Source organism: Mus pahari, chromosome 3 (genome assembly GCF_900095145.1).
Source record: "Mus pahari chromosome 3, PAHARI_EIJ_v1.1, whole genome shotgun sequence".
NCBI classification, from domain to species: Eukaryota; Metazoa; Chordata; class Mammalia; order Rodentia; family Muridae; genus Mus; species Mus pahari.
The window spans coordinates 95,902,100-95,920,225 of record NC_034592.1 but is presented as its reverse complement, the minus strand read 5'-3'; the positions used below and the strand labels follow the sequence as shown (position 1 = coordinate 95,920,225).

The window sequence follows — 18,126 nt, the reverse complement described above, 5'->3', positions numbered from 1 at the left end:
AAAAAAAAAAAAAAAAAAAAAAGAAAGAAAGAAAGACTGTGTGGAGCTGAGAGGACAGCTCAGTGAGAGTGGCTGCCAGCATGCTCAAGGCCTGGGGTCCAACCGCAGCGCAGAGATGGAGAAAAGACCACGCTTAATTAGGGCAATGAGTTAAGGTAGGATACAGAGTCCTGACACTCAGTAAGGATTTTCCTACACATGTGTATGTAATTATGCTTGTGTTCTCACTTGTTCCCCTCCTCCTCTGCCTTCCCCATTCCTTCTGACCCTCTTAAGAGACTTGGTTCCCCCTTCTTTCCCTAATTAGTCCCCACTTCTGCTTTCAGGTTACATCATGCATTCTATTATCTGGTCTCTACCTCTCTGTCCCTTAACATCTTTTCCTTCCTACTCACAGTCTGTGTTCACCCTCTCTCTATCCCCTCCTACTACCCCCATNCCCAGTCTCCTCTCTGACACACACATACTTACATATACATAGGAAGAAAACATGCACTACTTAGTATCTGTCTTAGGTTGGCTTATTTTGCTTAACATGATGATTGATGCTTCCAAACATTTTTCTGGAAATGTGATGATTTCATATTTCCTAGTAGCTGATGAATTCCATTGTGCAGGTTGGAGAGACAGCTCAGTCAGTGGGTAAGAGGCCTTGCTACTCTTCCAGAGTCCTGAGTTCAGTTACCAGCACCCATATTGGGAGGCTCACAACTCTCCTAACGCCATCTCCAGGGAAACATGATGCCCTCTTCTACTCCCACACAGACACATACATATATAATTAAAATATTACCTCAAAGAGTGCCAAATTTTTATCAAAATATTCGTCTCCTTCTTCATAGTTGGAATTATTGAGATAAGCATTTCGGGCTTTTTTATGTCCGTCATCTGAAAAGAAAGGAAAACATTAGTTTTTCATGGGTACTAGGACACCAGCAAGATATTGGTATGACGTTGCCTCTGTGTTAGCAGAAACCACTTCAGATTCAAGTTCAGCTTGAGTGGTAGACCTCAGCACTGCTTGAAGAATGTGATGATCTGGCAAAAGCAAATCAGGAGACCAAAGGAATCAACACAAAGTTCTTTTCTTAATACAAAGACCTCTGGGGGCCCTACCCTTGAACTAACCCACAAGGAAAAACACAACCAGTTCTTTCTTGGTGTGTTATACTGCTCTTAACATGGGCTACTTTACAAATTGTTGATGGTGATAATGGGAGAAAAGCTGTTTCCAAGGCTGTGTTTTTGATGTATGTGTATGTATGTGCATGTGAAGTGTGTGTGTGTAGAATAGTGAGTGCACAAGTCAGAGGACAGCCTGGTAGAGTTGATTCTCTACTTCTCCCTTTGTAAGGTATGGAATGCAGGTTGTCAGGGTTGCATGCCAAGTACTTGCTGAGCAATGTTGCTGACCTCCTTTCTGATGCTTTATCAATTATAATAGGTGACTTAATCTTTGATGTTTTTTAAAAATTCTTTGATAATTTTGAATATTTTCAACCCTCTCATTGCTTCCAACCCAGCTGAGACTGCTTCCCTTTTTTTATTTTTAAACTTTCTTTCCCATGAGGTCCAGTTTGTGTTGCTCAGTTACTTTGGAGATTAAGGTATGCTCTTGTGCATAGTCACACTATTAAGGTCATCATTAGTAAATGACAACCCAAATCTCTTCTTCACAGCAATCATTAAATGCTAATAGCTCCTCCACTGGTGCTGGAATTACACATCCCACCACATTCCCACTGTGCTGGATTCTGGCTGGCTGGAGCTTGTGTACATCTTGTGCACACTATAACAGTCACTAAGTTCAGATGCACTTCTGTCTGGAAAACAGCTTCCTTTTTAAATCGTCCATGACCTTCAGCTCTTACAATCTTCCTGCCCTGCCACCCCCTCCATCAAAACTCCTAGCCTTGAGATACCATATGAAAGTTCAGTCGGGGGATAAGCACTCTGTTGACTTTTGTTATCTGTACACCAAGCAGCTGCAAGTCAGTAGTAGTTTTTGAAAGAGTCTCACCATGAGGCCCAGACTGGTCTCAAACTCTTGACTATCCTTTCTCAGTCCCCAAAGTACTAGATTATAGATGTGTCTCTTCATGATCAGCATCTAGTATATTTTTGTATAAACCCTTCCATATTATTTTTATGTTGAAAGCACCTAACTGGAATCTAATGAACTACCTGTAAGCAAACAAAGAAGAATCCAAGATCCTGAGACAGCAAAGCTTGTGTTATATGAATACTTCTTAATCTTTAGCTTTTTAAATTGTACATAAGTTACAGAATTTCAGTCTGACAGGAGAGAAGAGAAAAATGTATGCTATTTAAAACTAAGATTTCTATTACTGAAAAAGATACTAATATAAAAATTAAAGAAAATTAAAAGCACTATATATTACTTTAAATCTATAAGAGGAGCCTGGCAAAAGGACAGCAAACTCTAGAGATGAGTTGGTCATCTGAAAGGACAAGAGACTGACATGAAGAAGCTCCCAGTGGCTGTGGGAGGAGCTCTTAACAGGAGTGCATGAGACACAGGAGACATTCAAAATAATAGTTTTTAAGAAGTCAATTTTGCCCAGTTTTAAGGAAACAATATATACAACTGAAAAATAATAGAAGAATCAAGTAACTTTGCTGTATGTTTTGTGATAATTATACTTGAGGATAATTATATAGCTAAAGACTAGGTTTTTTTTTTTTTTTTTAGAAACACATTGTAGGTAATTTATGATACATGGAACAGTACTCAGAAAACCTCTGCCAGTTTGCAAACCTTTGGAAAAAAACAGATCTAGGCAGTCATATCAATGGCTATAAAACCACTGATAAAGAGCTGAAGTATAACCTGCCAGTGGGTAAAGGAAGGCAATCATGAGCCTGCTGACCTGCTAACATCATTGAGGGCAAGCCGGGCACAGTGGTACACGCCTTTAATTCTAGCACTTGGGAGGCAGAGGCAGGGGGATTTCTGAGTTCGAGGCTAGCCTGGTCTACAAAGTGAGTTCCAGGACAGCCAGGGCTATACAGAGAAATCCTGTCTCGAAAAACCAACCAACCAACCAACCAACCAAACAAACAAAAAACATCATTAAGGGCAAGATACTGTTCATTCTGTGTATTCTTAGCAAAAGAATACACAATCTGTTAAGCCTCTCTAGGAATGCAGAAAATATAAAGGAAAATACAAAAATACATGGTAAGCATACTCAAAGATATAATCACCACAGTCAGAAATAAGATAATCTAACTTCTTCAGTAAATCACAAGCTAAAAAGAGTAAACTTTTACAGGTTAAAGCTTTTGATGTGACTGAAATCTAAGATATGATCTTTGTTAGAACCCTGGCTCAAATAAAACGTGAAAAGACATTTCTAGAACAAAGAAATGTTGGGCTAGAGATGACACAACTGCTCTTCCAGAGGACATGGGTTCAATTCCCAGCACACACACAGTAGCTTAGAATCATCTATACCTATAGTGACAGGGGATCTAACACCCTTTTCTGGCCCATGGACACCAGATACACATGTTGTATATATGTACATATGTAGGCAAAATATCCAAAAACATAAAATAAGATAAAAAACTAAAAACAGGGAAATTTAAATATATGCTTAACTGGTAAAAGTTGCATTTATTACTCTTGGATTTCTGCAGGACCACGAAGCACCAGGAGACGAGGTCACTGGCTGGCTCCACTGAAATCTGAGAGTCTGCAAGACCCAGTGTCTAGCTCCAGTGGAATCAGAGGTCAGTGAGTATCCTGGGCTTCAGTGCCCAGGGTCCCCTGAGAAACTGGAGCTTTGGCTTAAGAGGTCTTTAAGGCTGGGCAGTGGTGGCACACGCCTTTAGTTCCAGCACTTGGGAGGCAAAGGTAGGCGGATTTCTGAGTTCAAGGCCAGCCTGGTCTATAGAGTGAGCTCTAGGACAGCCAGGACTGCACAGAGAAACCCTGTCTCAAAAATCAAAACAAACAAACAAGCAAAAAACAACAACCCCAAAACAAAAAGCAAAACAAAACAACAAAAAAACAAAAAAAGGGTCGTTAAGATTAGTGTGGGTTTTGAATCCTGAGATTCCAGTGGTCACTGAAGGACCTGGAGTTTACACTATTGTGGTCTCTCAGAGGTTACATAAGTGCCTATAGCTTTAGCCACGGCCCCCAGATAGTACCCAGACTAAGTGGATCTGCTATTTGCTATCCTTGCTCCAGTGAGTTCACAGAATTCAGACAATGAAGGAGGCTCTGAGCCCATCTGGCTATGTTGGTTCTTCATGAGCTGATCTACCCTTAGTCCTGTTGCCATACAGCTAGCTATGATGGGATTACCTTGATGATTACACTTGACAACACTAAATTTCTCCAGTCCACACAGCTGAAGTTCATGCAGACAATCCTTTGGGAAGAACCACAGAAACACCACAGAATATACTCCAAAGATGGGGAAGTCAAAACTGACAGTCACACATACTCTAAGAGATGCACAAAACATCAAAGAAACACAAACACTATGACACAGCTGTGTTCTATGACCCATCCCAACCAACCAACTCCCTAATGAAGGAACCCAAAACCATATAGATAGTTGAATGTCTAACAAAGAATTCAGAATCTTACTTTTTAAGAGACTTAATAATGATCACACAGAAGATTCAAACAAATAGACACATTAAGGAAATCTATCCAAGACTTCAACAAGATAGTCTCAAAAGTAAATGCAACAGTAAAATTGGAGGTAAAAGTTCAAAAGATAAAGGAAAAATCTGGTAAGGAGACTGAAAAATTAAAAACAAAACAAAACAAAATAAAACAAAATGAACAGAAGGAGTACTTGAAGTAAATGAGATGGCCAATCAAATAAAAACAACAGATGCCATCATGGACAGACAAGAACAAGCAGAAGAATGGATTTCAGAGATGTAGGACAAAGTCAAGAGAACAATACAAATGAACACACATATACTTTTGTGGTGACAGGTACATGAAAATGTAATTGATAGTAAAAGCATGAAACGTTAAGTGAACCTTGGAATCAGAAAAACTATTCTAACTGTGTACTGGTTAGTTTTGTGTCAACTTGACACAGCTGGAGTTACCACAGAGAAAGGAGCTTTAGTTGGGGAAATGCCTCCATGAGATCCAGCTGTAAGGCATTTTCTCAATTAGTGACCAAGAGGGGAGGTCCCCTTGTGGGTGGTGCCATCTCTGGGCTGGTAGTCTTGGTTCTATAAAAGAGCAGGCTGAGCAAGCCAGGGGAAGCAAGCCAGTAAAGAACATCCCTCCATGGCTTCTGCATCACCTGCTTGAGTTCCAGTCCTGCATCTTTTGGTGATGAACAGCAGTATGGAAGTGTAAGCCGAATAAACCCTTTCCTCCCCAACTTGCTTCTTGGTCATGATGTGCAGGACTAGAAACCCTGACTAAGACAAACTGCATGGATGTATATCATCACTGAGATGTATATATAGCATTTGGAACTGGACAGATGTCTGCATAGGAACAATAATATAGCTACATGATGATTCTATTTGTGACTTTATTACAATAACTTTTTTTTGAGATAGGATTTCACTATGTAGCCTAGAACTCACAGTGTAGACCAAGCTGGCTTCAAATTTGTTGATCCACCTGCCTCTGGGATTAAAGGTATGTACTACAATCCTGGTCCAATAAAATGATTTTTTAAAAATGCACTAATTTACTTAGCGTTGTGTACATCTGGACACATGTGACACTTGCCATGGATATGGATCTCAAAGGACAACTTGTGTTAGGTCTCTCCATCTACCACGGGAGGCCCTCCGTTGAACTCCAGTTATCACGGTTGGCAGCAAGCACCTTTATCCAAGGTGCTTTTGCCACCCAATGATAATCATGGGCTTCTGTAGTCTAGGTTACACAGGAATGCTAAACACAGTGGAATTTCTAGATATTACAAGTAAAATCTTTTTTTTTTTTTTTTTGTTATGAACTCAGAACCAAGCGTGTATTCTTAGACCTTTGAAAGTTATATAAGAACTCTGGGGCTGCAGAGATGCCTTGGCAGTTAACAGCACCTACTACTCTTGGGGAGGATCTGAGTTTAGTAATCTCATCAAACAGCTCACACAATCCTAACTCCAGTTCCAGGGGACTAGATGCCCTCTCCTGACCTCTATAGCAGCAGGCACAGATGTGAGGTACATATAAACTCATAAAGGCACCCGTTCCATCCCCACAACACACACTCACACAGATCTTTAAAAAGAAAGCATTATACTGAACCATAAGATCATTCTGTAAGACCCCCACTGGCTCACCATCAGAGCCATGTTTCTTCCCTCTCATTTACGGCCCAAACACCATGGATACCATGAGGAAGCTGCTGTGTCTCATGGCACAGTGAAAAAGAAAACTGACAGAACCTGTTTTTTCTGAAACTTCTGTTCTGCTTTTTGTGACACATTTATGTCCTATAACTTGCTTTTGTTATTCCTTTCTGTCTGTGTGTGCTACGAACTGAATCTAAGGCTTTGAGCACACCTTCACTAAGCTACATTCTGCTCTGTAATCAGAAAAAGTCTATACCTATTATCTTGTTTAAAGATCTTTATTGTTTGGTTCAATTTCTCCAATGTTGCTCTTGTCAATCAGCAGTTAACAGGCCGGGCGTGGTGGCTCACGCCTTTAATCCCAGCACTCGGGAGGCAGAGGCAGGCGGATTTCTGAGTTTGAGGCCAGCCTGGTCTACAGAATGAGTTCTAGGACAGCCAGAGCTATACAGAGAAACCCTGTTAACATTGTATTTTGGAACCAAGATAAACTGTAAACTAGTTCTTTAGCCTCCTGGCCCTGTCAGATGGTCTTTGCTGTTCTGATCTAGACAGATGGAACATAAAGAGTACTTAATTTTCTCTGACACATCTTTTTGAACCACATCTACTACAACAGGAAACATTGTCTCAAATGCTATAAAAATTACTGTTTTCAAGTGGATGAAAAGTTGGAAAAATATGAGATTTTCTGAGAAGTATGTTGCAAGTAGAAGTATATTAAATATTCTGAGAAATATGGATATAGGTTTTAACTAGTGAGAAAGAAAAAGCTAAAAATTAGGTTTTTTTCTCTTGTACCTTTTTCTGAAAGGGATGTGAATGAGGGCTCACAGGTTGGCTTGTTTGCTTGTTTCTTTCTTCAGTGATGAGGACAGACCCTCGGCACTCATGCATTCTGGGTAATCAAGGCAACACTGAGCAATATACTGAAACCCCACAAGTGATGCTTTGGTCTATGCTGAGTCTGCAGCCAGGCAAAGCACATTACGACTGACTGCTCTCTTTCTTTCAGCTATAGTCTGCTTTCTTTCTCCTCAAGAAATCGTGTCACGTGTCCTAGGGTTTCAGAGGGATTGGGTTTTTATAATGCCATCAACAAGATGCTGTGTTCTGTTTACTGCAGAGTTCCTGTGACTTGGCTGACAGCTGAATTGGTTTAAGCACATAAAATTTGTTATTTTTGGGGGACAGAAAAATTGCTGCATAACTGCACTTGTGATCTTTTATTTTGTCTGGTTATCTTTCTTTCTGAGATATTAACAAGCATTGATTAATTAATGCCTGGGTCCATTATCTTGTTTGTTTGTTTTTTGTTTTTTTTTTGTTTTTTTGAGACAGGGTTTCTCTGTATAGCCCTGGCTGTCCTGGAACTCACTTTGTAGACCAGGCTGGCCTCAAACTCAGAAATCTGCCAGCCTCTGCCTCCTGAGGGCTGGGACTAAAGGCGTGTGCCACCACACCCGGATCCTGGGTCCATTATCCTATGAGGGGTAAAATGTGATATTTTCATTCTGTTAGTTTTCATAGGTCACACATTTCAAAGGAGAGAAATTCTTTTAAATCTACTACTTGGCTGTCAACTGGTACAGTTAAATATAAAACAGTGTATTATTCTCCCTCACCAAGCAGTCAATGAGTAGGCACACAAGAGCACTCCAGTTACGGACACTTAGTTTAAAATTTCCTATTAAATGCTCCATCTACTTATATAAAATGATTATATACTTCTTAAATACTAATACAAGAAGCACATAATTTTATACATACATTTTTGAGATAGGGTCTATGTAGCTCAGGCTAGCCTAAAGTTCATGTTTCTCCTGCCCCATCTTTCTAAATGCTGGGATGATAGATGTGAACCCTGACAGGAACATAAATTCAGTTTTGATATATATAAAGCCTGACATGTATTTTCAGCAAGTTGGTTGATAATGGTATTTGTTTATTTTTGAGGCATTGGAGATTGAACCCAGGGCCTTGCACATGGTAGATAAACACTCTTAACACTGAGCCAAACCATAGCCTGTGGAGGTAATTTTAAAAACTGCTACATGTAAAAAGACCTATACAAGACTAATCTGGCTAACATTCCAGCATGAAAGAGAGAGGTGAAGTCCCAACCCCTTGCTGGACAGCTACTGACAGGTAATGCTTCTGGGGAAAGGAGAGTCCCTTTTCTCTAAGATTATGGCCTCTGGTAGGTCGACCACACTCCACTGGCTGGCCCAATATCCATGAGTATGTGGGCATCATAAACTAAATTCAGTGGGCTATAAAATAAAATAAACAAAACAAAACCAAAACCAAAAACAACACAAAAATCAGAAACTTTGGAGCAAGTGGGAAAAGAGGTCAGATCTGGGAGGAGGAGTCCATGAGAGGAGCAGGGTGAATATAATCAAAATACACTGCATGCATGCATGACATTCTCTAAACAGTGATAAAATTTTATATTTAAATGAAAATAAAAACACCGTGTGATTCAGATTACAGGTACTATGTTTAGGCTGGACAGTGCTGTTCTCATCCTACCACTATTACGTTTTGGTATCAAGCCTATCAAAGACTCAAATTAATTAAAGTATTTTTTTGGTTTCCTATGCTGTGAAAGAAGATTGTGCAAGACTGGATTTTTCTATCCTCTCATTTTTAAGAAAATCTGCCACGACTCACTGATATTTGCCTGCTTGCTTTCTAAAATTTTTTAAATCGAAAATTATACACATACACACGTTGGGAACAGTTTGCAAACTGTTAAGTACAGACTTGGATACATTATCCCAGAGGAAGGCTCACCTCCCATACGTCACCTAACCTTCCATACATCACCTCAGCCTGACCCTGAGTTTTGCACAAGAGCTGATGAGTCAGTGGGAACAGTAAATACAACAGTAAAATAACTGCAGCCCGTTGGCAAGAACAGCACTTAGCAGGCCTGAAGATGCTGTTTTAAATCCCATTTGGCAGGGGAAGTCTGAAAGATGTTATTATAAAGTGAATTCAGCAAGCAAGACAGTTGAGCCAGTGTTCCCTGCAGGTGAGTCTACACACAGGCGCCTCTTAGAGAGACCTGGGGACCCTGTCAGTGGTGTTGAGGGTGTAACTTTGGAGGTGCTGGGGTTGAGCCCAGGGTATGTTGTTTGCCAGGTTAGTGCCGTATTACATCCCTAGTCCTGAAAGGTGGAGCAATTGTAAAAAATATTACAAAATACAGTCTTTGTCTACTTCAAAGTTTGGTGATTTGTGAACTGCAAAGACTCTTACCCTTGCCCTGCCTCCACTGCACAAATATTCCTGGTCAGATAACAAAGTAGTCTCAGACTTTTGAGCTTATCTCGGCAATTTCATAATTTAGGGGATAAAAGAAAGATTGAGACAAAGTCTAATGTAGCCCAGGCTGGCCTTGTAATCTTGATCTTTTTGCTTGAGTTTTCCACATGTTGGGATTACAGGAATGTGCTACCATGAGACAGACAGACAGACAGACAGACAGAGAACGAGCATGCATGCCCAGTTTCTTCAATACTCTAGAACTTTTTCTGTAAGCAAACAAGTCATATCAAGTTCTTTCCCTCCTGTGGACTTTCTGATAGCATATTTTTCCACAGCTGCTGCTGTTTACTGATAGCTAAAAGCTTAGCAGTGTACAAACCTAGACATGCATACCACAATACAACATTAATTATTACCATACCATACATTACTTATTCTCACTCATAACTAAAGAAGTATAATACAAACTAGAAATGACATTCTGTTAGTAAATATAAAAATATAGATTAATAATATCAGTTTGGACTGGAGAGCTGGCTCAGCAGGTAAAGTCAGTTGCTGCCAAGCCTGACAATTTGAGTTCTGTGTCCACAACACATATGGTAGGAGAGAACTGTTGCCTGGAAGTTGTCCTCTGACCTACACACACATGCTATGCCATACATGTCATTCCCTACATTAAATAAGCAAGTAAATATTAAAACTTTGAAAAGAACATCAGTTTTTGATAACAGAGTGCCAAACATTCCTCCATATCCAGATTGGTGGGAGTTTATGGTGATTTCTCTTGTTGAAAATATATAAATCCTCTGAGAAAATTTGCACACAAATGTACTGACAGCTGTGACTGCACAGATTCAAGTATAAGATGCTCACTGCAACATAATTTCTTTTGAAAATATTGTATGGGTATGAGTATTTTGTTTGCATGTTTGTTCATGTACCACATGCATGCAGTGCTTATACAGGCCAGAAGAAGACACTGGATTCCATGGAAGTGCAGTTATAAATGGTTGTAAGTTGCTATATGGGTACTTGGATTTGAACCCAGGTCCTCAGAAAGAGTAGCATCTATATGTCCTTCAACGTAATTTATTTTTATCAGTGTTCTAGTAAAAACCTAAATGCTCATGAAGAGGGGAAGTGGCTGAGTAAAGCTGCAGTGACAACCAAGTCCCACTGCACTCTACATAAAGGATGGAGAGATCCATACTTACTGAGAGGAGATACAATGAGGAAACATGAACGACAAAAGACCATTCCAATGACCCAATGCCACTGACATGAAGGGAAACGTAATATAGAACATGAACATTTATAAATAACTTTTTCTAGAATTCCTAATAAGTAGTCAAAATTAAGTATTTGGGGAAGTAGAGTTGAGGTGTTGGGGAGAAGAGACCCTTTGAAGAATTTGCTTTTTTAATACTAATCTTTTGTGCTGCTTGGCTTCCTCATTGCCGTGTTTGTAGAAAGGAGTCCAAGTTGCAAGGTTATGTTTTGAAATCTACAAGTTTTGAGAGCTTATAAAATTCATATCAAATTACAATTTCCTTACAATAAAAAATACCTAGAGGAAATCAATTCACTTCCATAACTTGTTTCATAGGTAAGAAACCGAACTATCAATTTTATGGGTTATTAAAGGCATGCTGTCTAGGAAGGCTTTCAGCAATTACATTATTATTGTATCTTCCTGGTGGGTGCATGCACACACGCTGCACTGTGCTGTGAAGGTCAGAGAAACCCATGAGAGTCCCAGGACTCAAACAAAGGTTATCAGGGAAGTGCTTTACCTGGTGAGCATCTCACAGAACTCAACAGCTTCCAGCAATTAAAATGTGTTTTAACACCAACATAATAAAAGAAGAATATATGAACAGACCAAGATATTACATAATATTATGATCTTAATTGTTATTGTATATGTTCATAACAGGATGTGTGTGCATGTGCCACAGTGCAAGTATGGAGGTTAGGGAACACTTTGTGGAGTTGGTTCTCTCCTTCCCATGTTCAAGGGTCTTGGGGACCAAACTCAGGTCACCAGGCTTTCAGGCCAAGTGCCATTACTTGGTTAACTATCTCTTGACCACTTTAATCTAACTTTTAAATAATTTTTGTGTACATATGGTGTGTTTGTGGGCAAAAGAAGTTAAGATTTTTTTTTAGCTACAGATTATGTAAAGTTACCTTTTAAAATGTAATTAAAATTTTTAATGACTACTGATTTTAATAATTAATTATAAAAGTAGCTTCATATATCTTACCAAATTGTAAATAAACAGTGAGAAGCTTGAGGGGTGAAGAGCAAAGTCAAAGGATCAAAACAGCACTGGAGGGGAGCAGGTAGTGTCTTCAGGGACAAAGAGGGAGTGACTTTACAGAGATGCTTCCCAGAGCAATACCATACCTAACAGCTGCCTGTGTTCCCCTGTGATGGAGTTCTGACTCGGGTCTGAAAAACAAACAATTGAAAAGGATAGGAAAAAAAAATGAATGACCAAAACAAACATTTATTTAAAACTCAAGCAACAAAAGTCAAACAAGGTAACAAGCAAAAACTTAAATAAATAAATAAATAAATAAATAAAGGAACGTTAACAAAAGAGAAAAAAAAAAAAAAACCAAAAAACCCAGAATGAAACTACTGTAAAACAATAATCACATTCTTCTATACATTAAATACTGAATTACTGAATTATATGACCCAACAATTTCATATCTATCCCCCAAACCTCTGAAAGTGGGGACTCAGATATATATATGTAATCAAGTTTTCAGTGGCATTATTCATAAAAGTAAAAGGTAAAAACAGTCCAAGCTGTCCCCCAGCAGATGGAGGAGTCAATGAAATGTGGTGCCCTGTAGGCTGCAGCATTATCCCCATAAAAAGAATGGAATTCTGGTCCATGCTCTGTAAAACACAGATGAAACCCAAACACAGTATGCTAATAGAAAAAGGCAGACAGAGAACACCTAATATCTAATTACATTTATGCAGAATATTGGTCACATGCGAAGCTACAGACAGAAAGATGAGTGCTAACAGGACTGGCTGAATGAAGGATGGGTATTATTGCTAAAGTTCGAATGATGTGAAATTCAGGAAATTTAGGAGTAAGGGCAGGAAGCACTATAGGTAATAACTGCCAAGAAATATACACGTAAAAACTGATTAAAGCAAGAAACTTTGTGTCCTATATATATTACCACAATAAACAACAAATAAAAAATCATCATGCAGATGTGACCAGGCAGCAGAAGTTCATAAAATCTAACCTTTCAGGACTTGTGACATGAGTTACATTTTCTGCAGCAACTCAAAGGCACGGCATGAGCAGAGCATTTATTACTACCAGAATCCTGTAATGTGACCTCAAGATCTAGTGACTAAGTAGCTTTGATAAAAAAAAAACAAAACAAAACTGTGTCATCAATATTCATCTGAAAGTGGTAATGACAAGCCAAATCCCTAATGCAGGAGGGACCGACAGCCACCACTTAACATCAACCACTTGCTTATTTTACAGTCTTGAAAAACATTAAGGGCTAAATATGGAAACGGCCCTAAGCTCTACTTTCCTCAAAAAACTAAGGCTCTTGAGATGCTGTGAACTGCATCTGGCTTCCATGTAAGTATCTGAAGGAATGAAAATAAATTTAAGCCACAGTGTGTGAACAATGAATTTGATAATTTCTAATTGAAGTTTTAAATTTTCTCCAATTATTCTGTCAACAAGAAGCTATACAAAAGTAGCAGTGTTTTTTTTTTTTCTTTTTTCTTTTTTTTTGGCCAGTGGTAAATATTTTATTTTAAATGTTACTAATATTTTACACAAAGTAAAGATAATATTCACCATGCTTCATATATATGTCATATGTAATTAAACATACCACTTTAAAGGAAAGACCCAGGGGTAGGACATAGCCAGTGGTAGAGTGGGTTTGACCTTCACTACTTCAGTAAGCAATAATAAAAAAAGAGCTCCAAGACAGAAGGAATAAAAAGGAGCTCTTAACAAACTCTGGTTTCTTATATGTATTACAGTATCCCTATCAGTATACAATGTCAGCAAGAAAGACATAATGTAGATACCTTATTTCCACAATTCAAGTTTTAAATGATTAATACTTTAGTTGTATTTTTTTCAGAGAGTTTTCTTCCTTGATTTGATTTTGGAAAAGAGAAATTGGGCCAACGCATTAGCAAGTGTTTCTTTAGCTTTAAAAAAATGCATCTTTTCATCTGAATAAAAGCATGCACAAGGCATGTACAAACTCAACCAAACACAATTTCAGTACTGTGAAGGAGAAGTATGCACAAAGTCCCACCCCTAACCAAGAAGCTATCTGTAACTGACACATGCCAGGAGAAGGAAATCCAAGCTTTCCCAATGGAAGGACACAGAGATCAGCTCAACTCCTGGGTAGGCCTTAGGCTCAGCACAAATCAGATCCCATGTTCTGTTTTGTGTGCTCTTTTGGTTTTGCACTTTTTGTCTTTTGAGGGTTTTCTTTTCTGTTTGTTTTTGAGAGAGGAAGGGATGGGAGGAGTGAGGTAGAAATGACATGGATGGGCAGGGAGCTAGAGAAGATCTGGGAGGACTTGGGGGAGAGGAGAGAATAGGATCAAAATGTATTATATGAAAAACGAAAAAATTTAGAAATCTAAAAACAGATTCAATCTGTCACACACCTTTGGAAGCAGAGAGAAAAAATGTTTGTGGGTGGGGCTTATTTATAAATATTTTTGTAAGAATTTTTACTGCTTTACTATTGCCCATAAAATAATTATTTTTTATTGTTCTGTTGATAATTTCTTTACCTAATAACATTCACAGTTGAGAACAGAAATATCATGAGGTTGGTTCCAGACCACAGTGATAGGTCATATAATTTGTAGTTTTTGATTCCCCGGTGCTCACACAACCTGTACTTATAATACACTGTAGTTTCTATGAAGTGTGCAGTCACATCATATTGTTCCCTAAGCAATATACATACCTCAATTTCAAAATACTCTATTGCTAGAGAATGCTCAGATCACCTGAGCCTTTCATGAGCTACAGTCTCTTCACTGGTGGAAGGTCCTGCCTCAGTGTTAATGGCTGCCATTTAGCAGAGTACATACTTAAGGTTACGTGGAAGGGGATGGCAACTTTTAAATATGAAATCTGTGAGGGTTGATTCTTTACACAAAAGTGCCTCTGGAGCATGAGATGCTGTTTGACAGCATTTCCTTTGTTTTGCCTTGGGGAAACAAGGCCTCACTTAGTAGCCACTTAATTTGTAGAATGTTCAAATTAGTGAACCTCTGCCACTGCTCTCCTTTTCATTCCTTTCAGCAGTGTTTATTCAATGTACAAAGCCACGTGTTTTGTTAATGCATTCTCACATATGTGTCTTGTATTCATCCTCCCCTATGGCCAAAGTTCTCCCTTTACTCTGCTATGGCCCTTCATCTCTTCCCTAGCAACCCACTTTTTACTTTCATGCCTTAAAAAAAGTCAAACTCCCACATATAGGGGAGAGCCTAGACATTCTGACTTAATCTGCTTACATCCATTTTCCTGCAAATAACATAATTCAGTTCTTTACTATGGCTACATAAAAGTCCACTGTGTATTCTATAACACGACACTTCCCTTATCCCCATTTGCTAACATATGTAAGCTGCTTCTAGAGCTTAGCCACTGTGAGAACGCTACAGATATCTTACGACTGCTCCACCAGCACTGGAGGATATTCTGAAATAGGAATCATTTCAGCCATGCTCAAACCATCTTCTCCATGAGTAGGTTTAAGAACCCACTATTTGCTCATCCATAAGAAAGCAATTCCTTATTTGTTAAAGTTTTGTCAAACAGACATGGTCTCTGACTCTGCTTCTAATCCTTGCTCTCTGCCACTTCCATATCTGGCTATTTCCTCACTTAAGTCTTTTTTTTTTTTTTTTTTAAATTATTTATTTATTTATTTATTTATTTATTTATTTATTTATTTATTTATTTTAAGTGTGTACACTGTGGCTGTCTTCAGACACTCCAGGAGAGGGCATCNGATTTTTGTTACAGATGGTTGTGAGCCACCATGTGGTTGCTGGGATTTGAACTCAGGACCTTTGGAAGAGCAGTCGGTGCTCTTAACCGCTGAGCCATCTCACCAGCCCCCTCACTTAAGTCTTAAACCTCAAACATGAGATCAGGATCCAACTACTTCCAGCTCCTGTTAGTGATGATGCACTGATTCCCCCATGGGCCATAAATGTTCTCAAAGTTGAGTCCCTACCAGAGCAGTTTCTAGTGACTTTGTTCAGTAGTCTCAGAGGAATCACTCTATATAACCGATTCCATGCTAAGAAATGCATGTCTTACGGATACATGAAAGCCTAATTTATTCTTTGATCTACAGGATAGGTGTCATGTTAAACAGGCATGAAAACTATTTTAATCTTGCCCATCTTCATCAGACTTCTTAGGTGATCAGGAACATAATTGGTAGTTTGAGCCGGGACGTGGTGGCACATGTCTTTAATCCCAGCACTTGGGAAGCAGAGTGAGTTCCAGGGACAGCCAGGGCTATACAGAGAACCCTGTCTCGAAAACAACAACTACAACAACAAATTGGTAGTTTGAATGGAATCTGTTCTCCCTTTAGGAGTAGGTCAACAATGGCTGAAAATACTCAGTAAACTAAGTCAAAATAAATACATTGCCATTCAGGTTTAAGCTTCAGTTATGGAATACAAGCAGGATACACTTAGCTTAACTTTTAAGGGCCAGAGGATTTTTAGAATGGCAAATAACCACTAGTTTCAACTTAGTCCTGTCCCTGGATACATTAGCCTCCAACAGGGCATTGCTGACCTCTGATGCCAGACATAAGTCTCCTCTCTAGTTAAAGAAGCCCCAGTTGGGGGCTGGTGAGATGGCTCAGCAGGTAAGAGCACCCGACTGCTCTTCCAAAGGTGCAGAGTTCAAATCCCAGCAACCACATGGTGGCTCACAACCATCTTTAACGAGATCTGACTCTCTCTTCTGGAGTGTCTGAAGACAGTTACAGTGTACTTACATATAATAAATAAATAAATCTTTAAAAAAAAAAAAAAAAAGAAGCCCCAGTTGGGACCTTCTTCCTGGCAAGGGCTGTGCTGTCTACACCGCACATCTGTTTTGTGTAACCACTGTCTGCAGTCATCTCCACTAGCTCTTCTGTTCGGTTTGCTTCAGCTTCTACACCAGAGGCTGATGCTTTACCATGTACGCTTATGATATGGGGATAGCTTCTTTCCTTAAACAGCTCAAACAACCTCTGCTCACTTCAAGTTTTTCTTCCACGCCATCCTTTTCTCTCTTAGCCTCTCATCTCTCCAGACCAGTAAATCCTTTCCCCTGTCAGCAACAAAGATATTTTGTTTTCTTATCATTTATGTCACTGGAATTTCTCACTTCCTATAAGAACTTTTCTTTCACATTTGCCATTTGCCTACCTTTCAAAAGATAACGTTCCTGTCCTCATGCAGATACTCAGAGATAAAAGAAAATTACTAATTAAGATAACTTTAGTTCAATCATCAGCCCTGAAAAATAAAAACCATAATTTGAGTTTGTAAATGTTAGCTAAGGAGTTAACTGTGTTAACTGGGCAAACCTTTCTGAGGAGGCGATCATTAAGAAAAGACCTGGTACAGAAAGGCAGAAAGAAATTGTGGAACAGGGAGAGAGAGAGAAGGATAGGAAAGAAGAGGGTGGGAGAGGGAGCAGGGAAGGGATAGTAACACTAAAGACCCTTTGGAAAGGTCATATGGTAAGCTACTACTGTATAAGCTTCCTAAAATACATGTGGACACATATATTAAGAGAGTTAAAATGGAGTTTCCCTGTAACCGGGAACAAATATAAGCTTAAGTCTCAGGAATGAGTTGCTTCTTTTAGAACTGCAGCCAGTAAAGTCCTGGAGACTTCCCAACAAACATTATAGGCTATTGTCACTGCTTTTGGTTATCCCTCCAGAACTTGATGAGTGAAGCAGTATTTGAGCCACAGAATACGGGGAAATCAAGATGGTGGAAGCTTCATCCCTCTAGCTTTCACAGTGCTAGGAAACACTATGCATGCTGCCAGAAGAGACAAAAGAAATCATCAACCATACCCAGAAATGAATCCTGCCAGTTACAAACGATGGGTCTGACAGGAAGCGCCCACTGGTACAATAGTGACCTGGACATCATGGGAGTAACCAACCACTTTATGACTGACTCTAAGGCTGCTCCCCAAAATGAAACCTACAGTTGACACCATTATTGAACCAAGAACATGTGGCTAGACAGACCATAGGTCATAGAAGCTACTAATATTCTGTCAAATGGACACAGTGTTAAGTCAATTCCTAATGACTTATGATTATACCCATAGATCAATGTATTTCTCTCTCTCTCTTTTTTTTTTTTCCGAGACAGGGTTTCTCTGGGTAGTCCTGGCTGTCCTGGAACTCACTCTGTAGACCAGGCTGGCCTCAAACTCAGAAATC

General features: G+C 39.2%; 1 protein-coding gene across 3 annotated transcripts in view; it reads right to left on the bottom strand.

The window, feature by feature from the left end:
• The window catches only part of Slc12a6 (solute carrier family 12 member 6), a 93,775-nt gene that overhangs the window by 32,066 nt on the left and 43,583 nt on the right, over positions 1 to 18,126 (bottom strand). For 2 of the 3 annotated variants that reach the window (XM_021193350.2, XM_021193352.2), the window contains exons 2-3: positions 12,008 to 12,052; positions 794 to 888 (exon numbers count right to left, since the gene is read on the bottom strand). In XM_021193350.2, coding sequence (XP_021049009.1) covers positions 794 to 888; positions 12,008 to 12,052 — 140 coding nt within the window. The remainder of the gene's footprint in view (positions 1 to 793; positions 889 to 12,007; positions 12,053 to 18,126) is intronic. The other variant, XM_021193351.2, reaches the window with a different exon arrangement.